Source organism: Lynx canadensis, chromosome D3, assembly GCF_007474595.2.
Source record: "Lynx canadensis isolate LIC74 chromosome D3, mLynCan4.pri.v2, whole genome shotgun sequence".
Lineage (NCBI taxonomy): Eukaryota > Metazoa > Chordata > Mammalia > Carnivora > Felidae > Lynx > Lynx canadensis.
In genome coordinates this window covers 84,742,951-84,756,412 of record NC_044314.2, presented here as the reverse complement: position 1 = coordinate 84,756,412, position 13,462 = coordinate 84,742,951, and the positions used below count along the sequence as shown (strand labels likewise).

At 51.6% G+C, this 13,462-nt stretch overlaps 1 protein-coding gene across 1 annotated transcript in view; it reads left to right on the top strand.

Moving 5' to 3' along the window:
• The window catches only part of CUX2 (cut like homeobox 2), a 171,794-nt gene that overhangs the window by 138,852 nt on the left and 19,480 nt on the right, over nt 1-13,462 (top strand). Inside the window, exons 10-16 of the mRNA XM_032595350.1 lie at nt 2,847-2,951; nt 6,111-6,302; nt 6,404-6,462; nt 6,953-7,001; nt 7,095-7,194; nt 8,427-9,101; nt 9,969-10,070. Of these exons, the coding sequence (XP_032451241.1) occupies nt 2,847-2,951; nt 6,111-6,302; nt 6,404-6,462; nt 6,953-7,001; nt 7,095-7,194; nt 8,427-9,101; nt 9,969-10,070 (1,282 nt within the window). The remainder of the gene's footprint in view (nt 1-2,846; nt 2,952-6,110; nt 6,303-6,403; nt 6,463-6,952; nt 7,002-7,094; nt 7,195-8,426; nt 9,102-9,968; nt 10,071-13,462) is intronic.

Here is a 13,462-nt window from a genome sequence, read left to right as displayed (position 1 = left end):
ATCACTTACGTAGAAAGGGTCCTGCGCTCTGCCTCCTGGCCTCAGATGTGTTGCTGTCCGGTAGACAAAGCTGGCAAGACTCTGAAAGGAGGCGAGGTGTGGCCATGGGGTCTTGTCTGGAGTCTCAAGGGCCCAACACATCTCTACTTGCCCCCGGGTCCCTGCAGTGCCAGCAGCCAGGGACATGGCCAAGAGGGGCCAGCAGGATGACAGAGCAAGTGGTCATTTCCCCAGAGGAGCACACTTGCAGCTGGGTCCTGAAACCCAGGAGCCGTTCTCTGGAGGAAAGGCATTCTAGGAAGAAGGCACAGCAGGAGCAAAGGCCCAGAGGATGGCTGTGCAGGCATAAGGGCAGCCCTGCTCCCGCCTGTAGAGGAAACTTGGAAAAGGGTAGCATTCATAGGGTGATGTTTTTGAATAGGCAATACATTTACATAGTTCAAAACTCAAAAAGTTTGAACTCCCTTCTCCCTCCCCAACTTGGCTCTCCGGTTCCCCTCCCCCTGACAGCCTCTCTTACCTGTTTCTAAGGTCCCTTCTAGAGATCCATTCACAAGCCCATGAATCTATCTACTTTTACCCCTTTTTAAAACACAAACTATAATATATACTATACCCACCCTTCTGAGCCTTATTTTTTCCATGTGTATATCTTAGAACTCATTCCATATCTGTATAAAAGTAGTCCGTCTGTTTCACTGCCTGTAGTATTGTAGTACGTGGACGCACTGTCTCCCAACCCAGGGACGGCAGACTTTCCGTAAAGGGTCAGAGAGTAAGTATGTTTAGGTACGCGGGTCTCTGACACAGCTGTTCAGCTTCGCTGTATGTGAAAGCGCAGACGGTATGCAAGTGAATGAGTGTGGCTGTGTACTAGAAGAATTTAATTTACGAAACAGGCATCAGGCTGCAGTTTGCCCACCGTGGTCTAACCAGTCCCCTGTTGATGAAGATTTATGGTATTTCCAGTCCTTTACCATCATCATCAGGACCACAGTGAACGCCTTTGCACGGATATCTTTTCACACGTGCGTGAGCCACGTGTGAATTTACATAGGGTAAATTCTTAGAAGTGGAATTACTGGGCTGAGGATCTGTGCGTTTTTATTTGACAGATGTGGCCAAACTGCCCCCCCCCCCACCGTGAAATTGTACCAATTTACACTCACTGTAGCAAGTTAAAAGAGGGCCTGTTTCCTTATAGCTCGCCAGTATTGTGTGTCATCAAACTTTTGGATCTTTGCCCGTCAAGTAGGCTCGAGAACAAAGCTCTTAGAGTAGTTTGGATAGGAAACAATTTTTTTAATGTTTCTTTTCTGAGTTTAAAAGTAAAACTTCAATATAGAAAGTATGGAGAAGAAAATAAATGCCATCATATTAGGGCTTTTTAAATCTGTATTAATATTATCCAGAATGTGAACAAGAGGATTCTGGAGCAGAGCAGGTTGATATTACTAGTAATAACCCTGCCAGTTCGCCCCAGTTCTTACCCCTGAGGTGACAAGAATCAGATAGCACCCGCACGCACCAGAGTTTGTACTGTGGACAAGGAAACCCCCCCCATGTGACTCTGGGTCGTTATATAGGAGAGGGACTTTCTGAGAGAGGGAGAAAACTACCTCCCAAGTGCCAGTATGAACAGAAGGGTGAGGATCCTGGGTTCTTCACATGTGGAATGCAAATGCTTCTCTCCAGGGGAAGATAAGACTGGTAGGTTTCTAGCAACTTTAAACCCAGCTTTACAACCCAGGGGATGTCATCCGCCATTGACATGTAGACACATGCCTTCAGAGAGGTAAATCCCTCTGCAGTTCTTCCTGGCTAATCAGTCACAAGCTGATTTCCAGGCTTGTCATTTTGCCCACATCCTAAATTTCAGTCAGATTTGCTTGGAAAGCCCAAACTGTGCGGAAACATAAAAGTATTTCTCTACAGCCCCACACACCCAAAACCTTTGCCAAAACAAAACTGTCTTGAACCATTTCTGTAACAAGGCAGGATACCAGTAAGTAAATGAACAAATCAGTTAAAAAAATAAATTACCAAAACGTGAACATGGATGTGTGTGGGTCTCCATGTGCATATAATAGGCATAGCATCTTGATTGCCAAGGTCAACATGTAAGTCAACCATAATCAGTATAACCTGCACCACCAGCTGAGGGAAAAAATACAGTCACAGCTCTTCCAGTTTTAGTAAAGTTAACCAACTTTAATAACCAACTGACACATTTATATGTGTCAAGCACCTGGCTAAGATACCTAATGAGCTGTGTTTTACCAGATCACTTACTTTGCAAAACAACCCTAGAAGGTAGTTACTTTTATCATCCCCATTTTACAAATAGGGAAACTGAGGCTGGGCAGATGAAGTCTCTTGCCTAAGGTCACACAACCAGGTAGTGACAAAGTACAGATTTCTCTCTAAAGCCACAAGGCTACATTGTTAACTCTTGGAGTCTCTCTTCCAGGCTTTTTTCTTAGAAATTTTTGAGGAGTTAAGATCTACCATAGACCCAGTTCAGTAAACTGGCATTCTGATTTAGATGTATTTCGGAACACCTCTGCAGTAGATGTATTTCATTGCCCCCATTTCACAAGAGGAAAACTGAGACCCAGAGAGGGGAAGTGACTTGCCCAAGGGCCTGCCACAGCTCATGGAAGCCACCTCTGCAGACCCTCCATCCAGGCCCCATTCCATGCTAGGTGACATGGGAGCTGGAGACAAAGGCCCAGCCCTGCCTGAGGCATGCAGAGTGATGGCAGAGGGCCATGGCGGGATCCAGTATGGCCCTGTTCACCTCTTAACTGCGCTTGCCCCAATTCTCCCCCCACCCCCACCCCCAGCGAGCTGAGGCTGCCCAGCGGGAGGTAGAAAGTCTTCGAGAACAACTCGCCTCAGTCAACAGCTCTATCCGCCTGGCCTGCTGCTCCCCCCAGGGACCCAGTGGGGTAAGGATGGTGGGAGAGTCAGAGGGAAAGGTTGGGAAACGCCGTGTTGGTGAGTATGAATATGTGGATGACGTCTTGTGAGTCAGTCATGTGCATCTGTGTGAAATTATGCACATGACTGTATGTGGGTACAGTGGGCATAGCATTGCCCAGGTCAATGCATAGTTTACTATAATTACTATGACTTGCTTTACCAGCCGACGGTCAAATTACAGCCAGAGCTCTCTTCAAGCTCAGGCTTCCATATGTGATTAATAGGAAGTCCAGCATCCTCCTTTGGAGGCCGTTCTTTACTCCAAATTGTCCAAAAATGCCAGCAACTTACTCAGGCCAAAGAGGACCATTTCTATTGCCAGATGCCTGGCAAGAATGGGTGGGAGGGAGGTAAATGGAGCTGTAGAGTGGCGGTGCGGTTTGGCGGTTGCCACCAGGTGTCGCCATTGACCACTGGTTCTCAATTCCTGCCAGACCGCAGTGGGACCGCTTAACCGAGATGGGAGACTGACACTCCCGTCAGCCCTTAGTTCCGAAAACATGATTCCAGTAGGGCTTCCCAGACAGCCACGTGCTACAAAGAACCAGTCTTTAGTCATCAACCTTGAGGTTCCTGTGTTAAGCCTGCTTAGTTAGTGCATCTTTTTCTTTCCTCCTGGTTGGTGCCCCTCTGGGGTCCTGGGGTCATAGAGATATCATTCAGAGCCACCCCAACCTACCCTTCTGTCATGTGTTAAGGTCTCCATTTCAAGACACCTGGCTGGCTCAGTCAGTAGAGCAGCTCTTGATCTTAGGGTAGTGAGTTCAAGCCCTATGTTGGGCATGGAGCCTACATTAAAAAAAAAAAAAAAAAAAAGAATCTCCATTGTTCCTCTCCCAGAAAGCCTCGGGTTTCTTCTGTAAGCTGGTCCACCTTCTTTCCAGATCTCTGCATACCAAGGGACTAGATTCCCAATTCCTTACATAATAACGGGTCTGCTCCAGGGTGATTTGCAGTCTCCACCCATGAACCTGAAATGGCCAGCATGGTTTTCACTTCAGCCGACACCCTGGTACATAGACCGGTGTGCCTGTGTCTGTCTTTCTGTTTAAAGATTGGAATATGTCTCCATGAACATGTGTTACTATGAATGTGTGTGTCTGTTGGTGGCCTTTGGGCAAATAACTGTATCCTTAATCTAACTGTGCCTCGGTTTCCTCATCTGTACAAGTAAGACCTGGACCTGCCTTGTAGAGCTATTGGGATGATTACACGTCAAGTACCTAAAACAGGGCTTACCCTATAGTCTCTTCTCAGTGGATATTTGATGATACTATTCGTAGTAGTAGTAGTAGGTTTGGGGTGTGTCTGAGGTGTTTTTGCCCACGGCTCAAGTGATCTCTGAGCACATACGTGTCTCTGTGTGTCACAGTGACATGTCCATCTGAGTATATCTCTTTAAAACCTGGGTATTTCTGTGTGTCTGCATGTCAGCAGGAGGACTCCAGCAGGTCCTTGTGTCAGTGTGTCCTATGTCTGTAGGTGTGTCCCCCTGTGTCTGTGTCCCAGGAGGCAGTGTGTATATGGCAATGTGCCTGTATATCTGTACAACGCAAAGAGTGAGCATAAGAGAGGCTGAAGGCAAGAGAGCTCATGAGGACACCTCAGAACGAATTTGCCAGTGGTTCTTAATTAACCCCCGTGGAACCCAGCAAATGCCTGTGCTAATCAGCCATAGGGAATTTTGCCGGTTTGGAGGGTGAGTTTTTCTGAGCACAACAGTGGCGCTCGATGCTAATTAATTTAATGTGTTAATGGCATCCGCTTCCTGTTTTAATTGGCATTTATCTCCCTGGAAGAATAGCCAGTATTGGTAGTGGTAGGTTGTGTTTTCTGTTTTGTTTTGTTTTGTTTTGTTTTGTTTTGTTTTGTTTTTTCTAACGCTTCTTAGATTCATTTGTAACTGAGCTCAGGACCAGCCGACTTCAGGCCCTCCCAAACATCAACCTCCTTTGTCTTTTTCCAGGACAAAGGGGCCATTTCCTAAAATCTGGAGGAGCCATGGGGCTTGGGGCTGAGGGCAGTAGCTGCAAGGTCTCACATCTAACCCTGAGGGTCTGCCTGGAATGGAGGGGAAACATCTCTCTGGGATAGGAACTGTGTCCAGTGTAGAAACCTAAACCTTTATCTGTGAGGTAACCTCTGCTGGGAATACCCAATCCCTACCACTTCCTCACCGGGTATTGCCCTTTTTTTTGGTTCCTGTTTAACAAATGCTTTCTGAAGTATAATATATATAAGAAAAAATGTGCTTATCAGCTTATCATAAGTATATAGCATGTTGAGTTTTTCAGAGATACTGTAACCAGCAACCAGTTCAATAAGTAGAATATTCCCAACACCCAGAACAATGCCCCCCTGTGTTCCCATTCGGGGGCTACTCCCCAAGGGGAACCACTCTCCTGACTTATAACAGCACAGCTGGGGTGTGCCTGTTTTCATTACCTGATCTTAATTGGAACACACACACACACACACACACACACGCACACACACACTTTTGTGTCTAGCTTCTTTCACTTCATAGTATATCCGAGAGAGTGATTCATGCCGGTGTTAGTTGTAGATTATCCATTTTCAATGCTGTATAGTGTTCCATTGTGTGGATGTACCACAACCTGTTCATCCATTCTCTGGTTGGAGGGCACTTGGAGGCATTTGGAGCCCAATTTGGGGCTGTTACAGAGAGAATTGCTATGAATATTCATCTTGGTGTTCACATGTGTATCTTAGTGCATAGATAGCTGCTTTTCCCTACACATACCAAGCAGAAACACGTCTGCCCTTGGTGAATGCTGCCAAGCGATTTTCCAAATCACTAACTTGTTCTTAAACTTCATCACAGTTTGGACCCATCTTTCTCCAGAAAACCTCCTCTGCCCATTCCCCCTCAGTTTGAATAATAGAGGGAAATCATCCAGGCTGGTAGGACTGGCCTGAGCAAAGGCTCAGAGGTAAGAAGAGGAAAGCCAGAGCCTGTAAGGAGGAGCTGAGTCACTCTGGGGTGCACGGCGTGGGGGCCATGCCGTAGATGGGTTTCCCATTCTGTTTGGGATTCAGGGGTGGAGCCCTGCAGCCCCCTGCCCCACACCTCCCAGCCCCTCAAAGCCCCACTCTGTCCTCAGGATAAGGTGAACTTCGCGCTGTGCTCAGGCCCCCGGCTTGAGGCCGCCCTGGCCTCCAAGGATCGGGAGATCCTGCGGCTGCTGAAGGATGTGCAGCACCTCCAGAATTCTCTGCAGGAACTGGAGGAGACCTCTGCCAACCAGATTGCGGACCTGGAGCGGCAGCTCACGGCCAAGTCCGAAGCCATAGAGGTAGCCCTTGGGAGAGGAGGTGTGCAGACAGGATCTAGGCAGGGCATCCCCAGACAGAACGACGCGGACCAGCCTTGAACCATCTTTATTTTCTCCTCTAGAAGCTGGAAGAGAAGCTCCAGGCACAGTCTGACTATGAAGAAATTAAAACAGAGCTGAGGTACTCAGCAGAGGGGGGCTCCACAGAACCCCCAGCCCTCTTCCTTGGCAATGCGGGGCCCTTGGCAAAGTGCATGATCTTCCTCCTCCCACCACATCCCATTTTGTGATGCCCTTGTCTCCTCTCCATGGCACCTTGGGTATCAAAACCTAACCATGCATGGCCCTTTGCCATCAAGAGCCACCTGTTGGAGAGCATGCAGGGTAGCCTTGTGGTCAGTGCTGTGATCAGTGCCTTGTGATCAGGTTGGCTGGGACCCGCGAGCGTGGGAGTGGGTTAATGCAACACCCCTCCAGGTATCGATGGAACCGGTTCACAGGCCTGCTACTCAAGGCCTGTCGTTGCCCTGAGTCCAGTGTTATGTAGGGTCCACGGGGTGGGGCAGTTGTTCTCAATCGGGGAAGATGAGCTAGAGGAAGGATCTCTCAAGACCTCTCCCGAAGCCCGGGGAATGTGGCTGGCCTTGGACTCTCTCCACTTTCTCTGGCAGCATCCTGAAAGCCATGAAGCTGGCCTCTAGCACCTGCAGCCTCCCGCAGGTGAGTGTTCCCGCCACTGTCCCTGCGTTGCAAGCTGACCTTGAGAGCCGTCTGCCCACCATGCCCTCTCAGCCCAGCTTCTTGTCTCCTCAGGGCATGTCCAAGCCCGAAGACTCGTTGCTCATGGCAAAGGAGGCCTTCTTCCCCACGCAGAAATTCCTTCTGGAAAAGCCTGGTCTTCTGACCAGCCCTGGTAGGGGAGGCAGGATGCTCTTGGGGCCAAGGGGCCGGGGTGGGGGCTGTTTGTGGGCCTCTGGCCTTCTCCACTGCCTCCCATGCAAGCAGGAGAGTGATGGAGAAAAGGGTGCACATTGATCGAGCACCCGCTGTGTGCCTGGTGCTGAGCTGGGTGCTCTCCATGGCCAAGCCAGCTGGAAGTGTCCCGCACAGTGTCCACACTTGCCTTCCTCACACAGTCACCCAGGCCCTCCCAAGGCCCTCCAAAAGGCTCCAACTCATCCCCGATCCTTGGTGAGCAGCAGGAAGAGGTCACAGGGCACAAGGAGGGCATTCACATTGCACCCCCCACAGCAGGCTGCTGGAAGTGGCCTGTAGACATTGCTGTCTCCCCAGATCACCTCCTCAGCTCTTCTCCCCACACAGTGGCTCCATGACTTTGTCGCCATGTGGCCCCGGCCAAGACTCTCTGTGCTGCCTCTGTTTCCTCATCTATAAAATGGGGTCAATAATGGATCCCCTTTGTGGGTGCTGTTCACACGGGGAGTGCAAACACATAGGATGCCTAGGACGAGGAGGGCTGGAAGGCAGGCACCAGGAACGGGCATCCTGCTGAGGTGGGCACTGATCTGAACTCCCCACCTCGGGGCCAGGTGCTAGCACGTAACAAGTGCTCCATGAGTGTTCTTGATGGGGTGGGGGTGGCTGCCCAGAACTGGAATGTGGGCCAGGCCTGCACAGGTAGGGATTTCAGAATCAGAAGGGTAGCTTTTAGTACTGCTGGATGCCTATAACACTTCTCTCCCCCACCCTGCTGCCCTCTCTCCCCTCGTCCTCCCCCTGAATTTCTCCCTCGTGTGTGTGTCTTTCTGTCTTACACTGTCTCTCTGCCTCCCACTTTCTATCTCTGTCTCTGTGCCTTTCTGTCTCTTTCTGCCTTTCACACTGGCTCTGCCTCGCTGCCTCTCTCCATGTCTCCCCTGCGCATCCCTCTTATTTCCCTCCCCTGTGCATCCCATCTCCCCTGTGCATCTCTCTTATTTCTGTCTGTTTCCCTATCTCTGTTTCTCTGGTGTCACTCTCTGGGTGTCACTCTCATGATTTCTTTCCTTGTCTCTCTCCCTCTCTCTCTCTGTCCCTCTCTCTTTCTCTCTCTCTCTCTCTCTCTCCCCACCCCCATCACTGTCCGCTTCTGTCTTTCTCTCTGTCTCTCCTCTTTTCCTCCATCTGTCTCTCTTGGCATTCTAGAGGAGGACCCTTCAGAGGATGATTCCATCAAGGACTCCCTGGGCACAGAGCAGTCCTACCCATCGCCTCCACAGCTCCCGCCACCGCCAGGGCCTGAAGACCCCCTGTCCCCCAGCCCTGGGCAGCCCCTGCTGGGCCCTGGCCTGGGCCCCGATGGCCCAAGGACTTTCTCATTGTCCCCCTTCCCCAGCCTGGCTTCTGGGGACAGACTGGCAGGGGACACACTGCTGTCCAAACATATGATGCCCCCGGCCACCTTCAAGGGGGAGGCGGCTGGCCTGCTGGTGTTCCCCCCAGCCTTCTATGGCACCAAGCCGCCCACGGCCCCTGCCACCCCAGCTCCTGGCCCTGAGCCACCCGGGGCCCCCGAGCCTGTAGATGGGGGTGGGGGCAGCACAGCTGGGGCAGGGGCCGGAACCGAGGAGGAGCAGCTGGACACGGCGGAGATTGCATTCCAGGTGAAGGAGCAGCTGCTCAAACACAACATCGGGCAGCGGGTGTTTGGCCACTATGTGCTGGGGCTGTCACAGGGCTCGGTCAGCGAGATCCTGGCCCGGCCCAAGCCCTGGCGCAAGCTCACAGTGAAGGGCAAGGAGCCCTTCATCAAGATGAAGCAGTTCCTGTCGGATGAGCAGAACGTGCTGGCTCTGAGGACCATCCAGGTGCGGCAGCGAGGTGAGGGCCCGTCCCGAGGTGAGGGGCTCGGGCCCAGCCTCCCCAGCCAAGCCCAGGGCAAAAGTCTGGCTGGGGGCTGAGAACACAGGCTCTGGGGTCATAGCCTAGTTCTGCCACCTCCCAGCTTTGTCACCTGGGGCAAGTGACTTTGCCTCTCTGTGCCTCAGCCTCCCCCTTTGTAAAATAAGGAAGTGTATCCTCGTCCCTCCTTCCTGGGGCCTTTGGCTACCTCTTGCTCCCCACATGGGCCTAATGGGACAGCTCAGGCTGATCATTGTGGGGAAAAGGCTGGGCCCAGGAGCTGCCCTGGCAGGTATTTCCTGAAGACCTCCAAGCCTCGGTTCACCCATCCATGAGATGGCCTGGGTTCCTGCCAACCTTGCCAGACTTGATTTTTAGGGTAATCCATGTGAATGGCCCAGGCTTTGACCTCATAAACACCTGAGTTTTGAGTTCCAGCTCTGCCATTCACCCACTGAGTGACGTGCCTCAGTATCCCCATCTGTCCCCATCTGCCAGCCTCCTGTGAGGGTTAAATGAGTATAAGCTACTTAGTACAGCACCTGGAACATAGTAACTGTTTGAGAACTGTTAGCTATGGTGGTGGCAGCCATCATTGTTACCATATTATTATTAATATTAATACTAATACTATTTCAAGTCAGAATCATTTGTAGATCCGGTTTGTTACACAGACTGGCTAAACAGCGGTCTTGCCACACGCACTCAAGGTCTGGCCCTCCCTCTCCCAGCCCTGGCCCTGGAGCCCTCGAGGGAGGAGGGGACCAACCCTTCACCCTGCCCAGCTCCAGGGACTGACCCCCAACATGCAGGTCCCCCTGACGGATGCCCCCTTGCCTCCCCCAGGCAGCATCACCCCAAGAATCCGCACACCAGAGACAGGCTCAGATGACGCCATCAAGAGCATCCTGGAACAGGCCAAAAAAGAGATCGAGTCCCAGAAAGGGGGTGAGTGTGACCACAGCAGGTGAGGCCCGAGGCCTCCAGGGACTGCCCAGAGCAGGAGGTAAGGCCTGGTCCACCTTCATCCACCACAGCGGGGATTCCGAGCAGGTCAGAACTGCTTTGCCAGCCAACCTGCACCAAGCAAGGTCTGGGCCTGGAAAGCACCAGGTCCAGGTTGGCACGGCAGCCACCAGCCGTGTGTGACTATATCCATTCAAATTGTTTAAGGTTAAATAAAACTACAGCTTCAGTTCTTCAGCCTCACTGGCCACATTGCAAGGTGACAAGTGAGACGCCGTAGGAGACACCCAGTGACTGCTGCAGCACTGGTCTGGATCGTCCGGATGTCCTCAACTTTGAGGAGACACCGTGACCAGTAATCACACAGGAGCTTGTCAAGAACAACGCTCTAAGCCTCACCCTCCTTCCTGCACCTCCTCCACTTTCTAGTTCCCAAGGAGACCCTGTTTTCCTGCCTTCCTCCTACTCCCAGACTGCACCTTCTACACTTTCCCAGGGCCCTATATTAGCCTCCTCGTGCTACTGTTCGGCCACAGACTCAGTGGCTAAAAACAACACAGTTTATTCTCTCACAGTCCCAAAGGCCACAGTCAGCCTCACTGGGCTAGAGTCAAGGTGTCAGCAGGGCTGTGTTCCCTCTAGAGGCTCCAGGGAGAATCCATTTCCTTACCTTCTCGAGCTCCTGGAGGCGCCCACATTCCTTGCTTCACGGCCCCTCCTGCATCCTCAAACCCAGCATCATAGCATCTTCCTCTCTGTCTCTGATCCTCCTACTTCCTCTCACAAGCACCCTTGTGATGATGTGGGGCCCACCCACAGAACCCAGGATCTCAAGACCCCTAACTTAATCACATCTGCAAAGTCCCCTTTGCTGTGTGAAGTCACGGTTCGGGTCCCAGGGACTGGGACGTGAGTGCCTCTGGGAGACCCTCATTTAGCCTACCAGAGTGTACATTCTCCATCAGCCCCTCAAACGCAGGGTGCCCCCCAGGCCCTCTGACTTTAGTCTGATGTTTCTTAGGTGAGTTGGTCCGCTCCTGGAAGTTCCAACAACAGCCAAAACATCCCATCTCCGGGCCACACCTCTCTCGAGAGTTGTGGAGCCATAAGCCAGCTGCTGGCTGGGAATGTCCACCAGGGTCCCGCACTGACATCGAAGAGTCAGTGTGTCTGAGACAGAACTCACTCTGTGCACCCACCCCCCTCCCCCTCCCCGAACCCACCAGCTCAGGACTGGGAACCTGTCGAAGATGGTGCCCGACGCCCAGGCAGGGTGAGAGGCTGTCCTGGACTGCCACCATCGTCACTTGCTGGGACTGTTTCATTAGCCTCTTCACTGGTCTTGCCAGTGATATTCTAGGTCCCACTGCAGCCCATTCTCCACCCAGAGGCCAGAGAGATCTTTCTGGAGCATACACAGGGTCATGTCACTTCCACAGCTCCTCCCCATTGCCCTCAAGATAAAAATCCCAGATCCTCAGGGTGCCTGGGTGGCTCAGTTGATTGAGCCTCCAGTTCTTGGTTGCAGCTCAGGTCGTGATCCCAGAGTCGTGGGATTGAGCCCCATGTCCCTGGGTGGGCTCGCACTGCGTGTGGAGCCTGCTTGAGATTCTCTCTCTCTCTCCCTCTGCCCTTCTCCCCTACTTGCTTGCACTCTCTCTATTAAATAAATTTTTGTTTTTTAATTAAAAAACCCCAGCTCCTCAACAAGGCCTCCAGGCCCTATGGTCTTGACTCCTCCCAACCCCCAATCCTTCTCGAATGAAATGCTTATAGCCATGTCCATTCTCATGCTACTCCCTATGCCCCTAATGCCGTCCTCACGCCTGGCCAATTCACAATTCGACTCAGAAGTCACCTCATCCAGGAAACCCCCCACCTCAATCCGGATGGAATGGATACTGATCCTCCTTGGACCCCCTATAATCACCTATATTGCTTGGTGCAGTGGAGCCAGAGTGGCCTGGCTGCAAATTTTGGCTCTGCTGTTTATTAGCTGTGTGACCTTGGAAAAGTTACTTAGCCTCTCTGTGTCTCCATTGTCTTACATTTAAAATAGGCACAGTATTAGTACTCCTTTCCTATTGTTGTGTGAGGATCCTGTGTGAGAATAGGACTGGCAAGCACTCAGCCTGAGGGCCTGGCATGTCGAAGGTGCCCCTGAAGATCTAGCCATCATCATAGTTAACATCGTCATTATTTTTCTCTCTCTTGTTGCATTTGTTCATGTTACACATGCCTCTGCTGATATGTCTGTACTTCCTATCAGTCTGAGGGTTTTTTGCAGCCAGGGACCAACTTGCATCCCTGCACCCAGCACTGTGTAGCACAGCACAGTGTAGACTGTAGCGGACTTTGAACCTGATGCTGGCTTCCATGCGCCCGCTTTGTGGTGTCTGCTGCCCCCTGGTGGCACCTCAGAGCAAGTGTCTCGATTCCCAAGCCTCTGCTGCTGGAGAGCCAAGGGCCCTCCCCCTGCCTGGTCCCTGGGAGGGGCAGAGGATGCTTACCCTGCTAGGAGCCTACACTGCCCCATCCAAATAATCCACTGAGGCCCATCTATGTACACCTTAGTTTCTTCTTGATCGGCTCCTGGACCAAGAGAGGCAGTCATTCAGTAAACATTGGTTAAGCACGTACTGCATACTGGAAACAGGTTACAGCTGTGAACGAGACACACTAGTGGAGTGAAAAGAACCATGAGAAAAAGACTAATAGAACTCTTCCATTAAACAACAGGACAGCTGAGACCAGAGAGGGAGAGATATACTCACAGTTACACAGAGGCCAAGGGAGAACCCAGGTCTCCTGGCTCCCTGTACAGTGCTCTCCCATGGGGGTGGAAGGGTCAGAAACAACACACAAGACAGCACGGAGATTAAAAAGGCAACATCACTGCAGAGTGGGCCAGCCAGGGGCGTTCCATGCAGGGTCTGTGAGGAGAGGGCAAGGGAAAAAGTGCCCGGGTTGTTGCCCCATGCCCCTGACAAGAGTGAAAGCAACAGCCCCCCAGGGAGGAGACAAATATGGCTAACTGCTAACTCGAGAGTTCTGCTCTGGGAATTGAGGGAAATATCCAGGATGGGGACAAAGATTTATATACAAGCTATTCCTTTATCGTTGCTCACAGCAGTGACAAACTAGAAACAACCTAACTGTCCAGCAGTGGGGGATCAGGTAAATAAAGCAGAGACTATACCTTCACGTGGCATAGGCAGCCATGAAAGATAGAACTTCTAATCATAAGACAAAATACTCGTGTTGATACTGGGTGGGGGCAAACCGGGCTACACTCCCACATCAAGTATGATCGCCCCATGTATGAAGTTAGAAAGCAGCCCAAAGGAAATACGTGAGGAGATTTCATGTGGTTG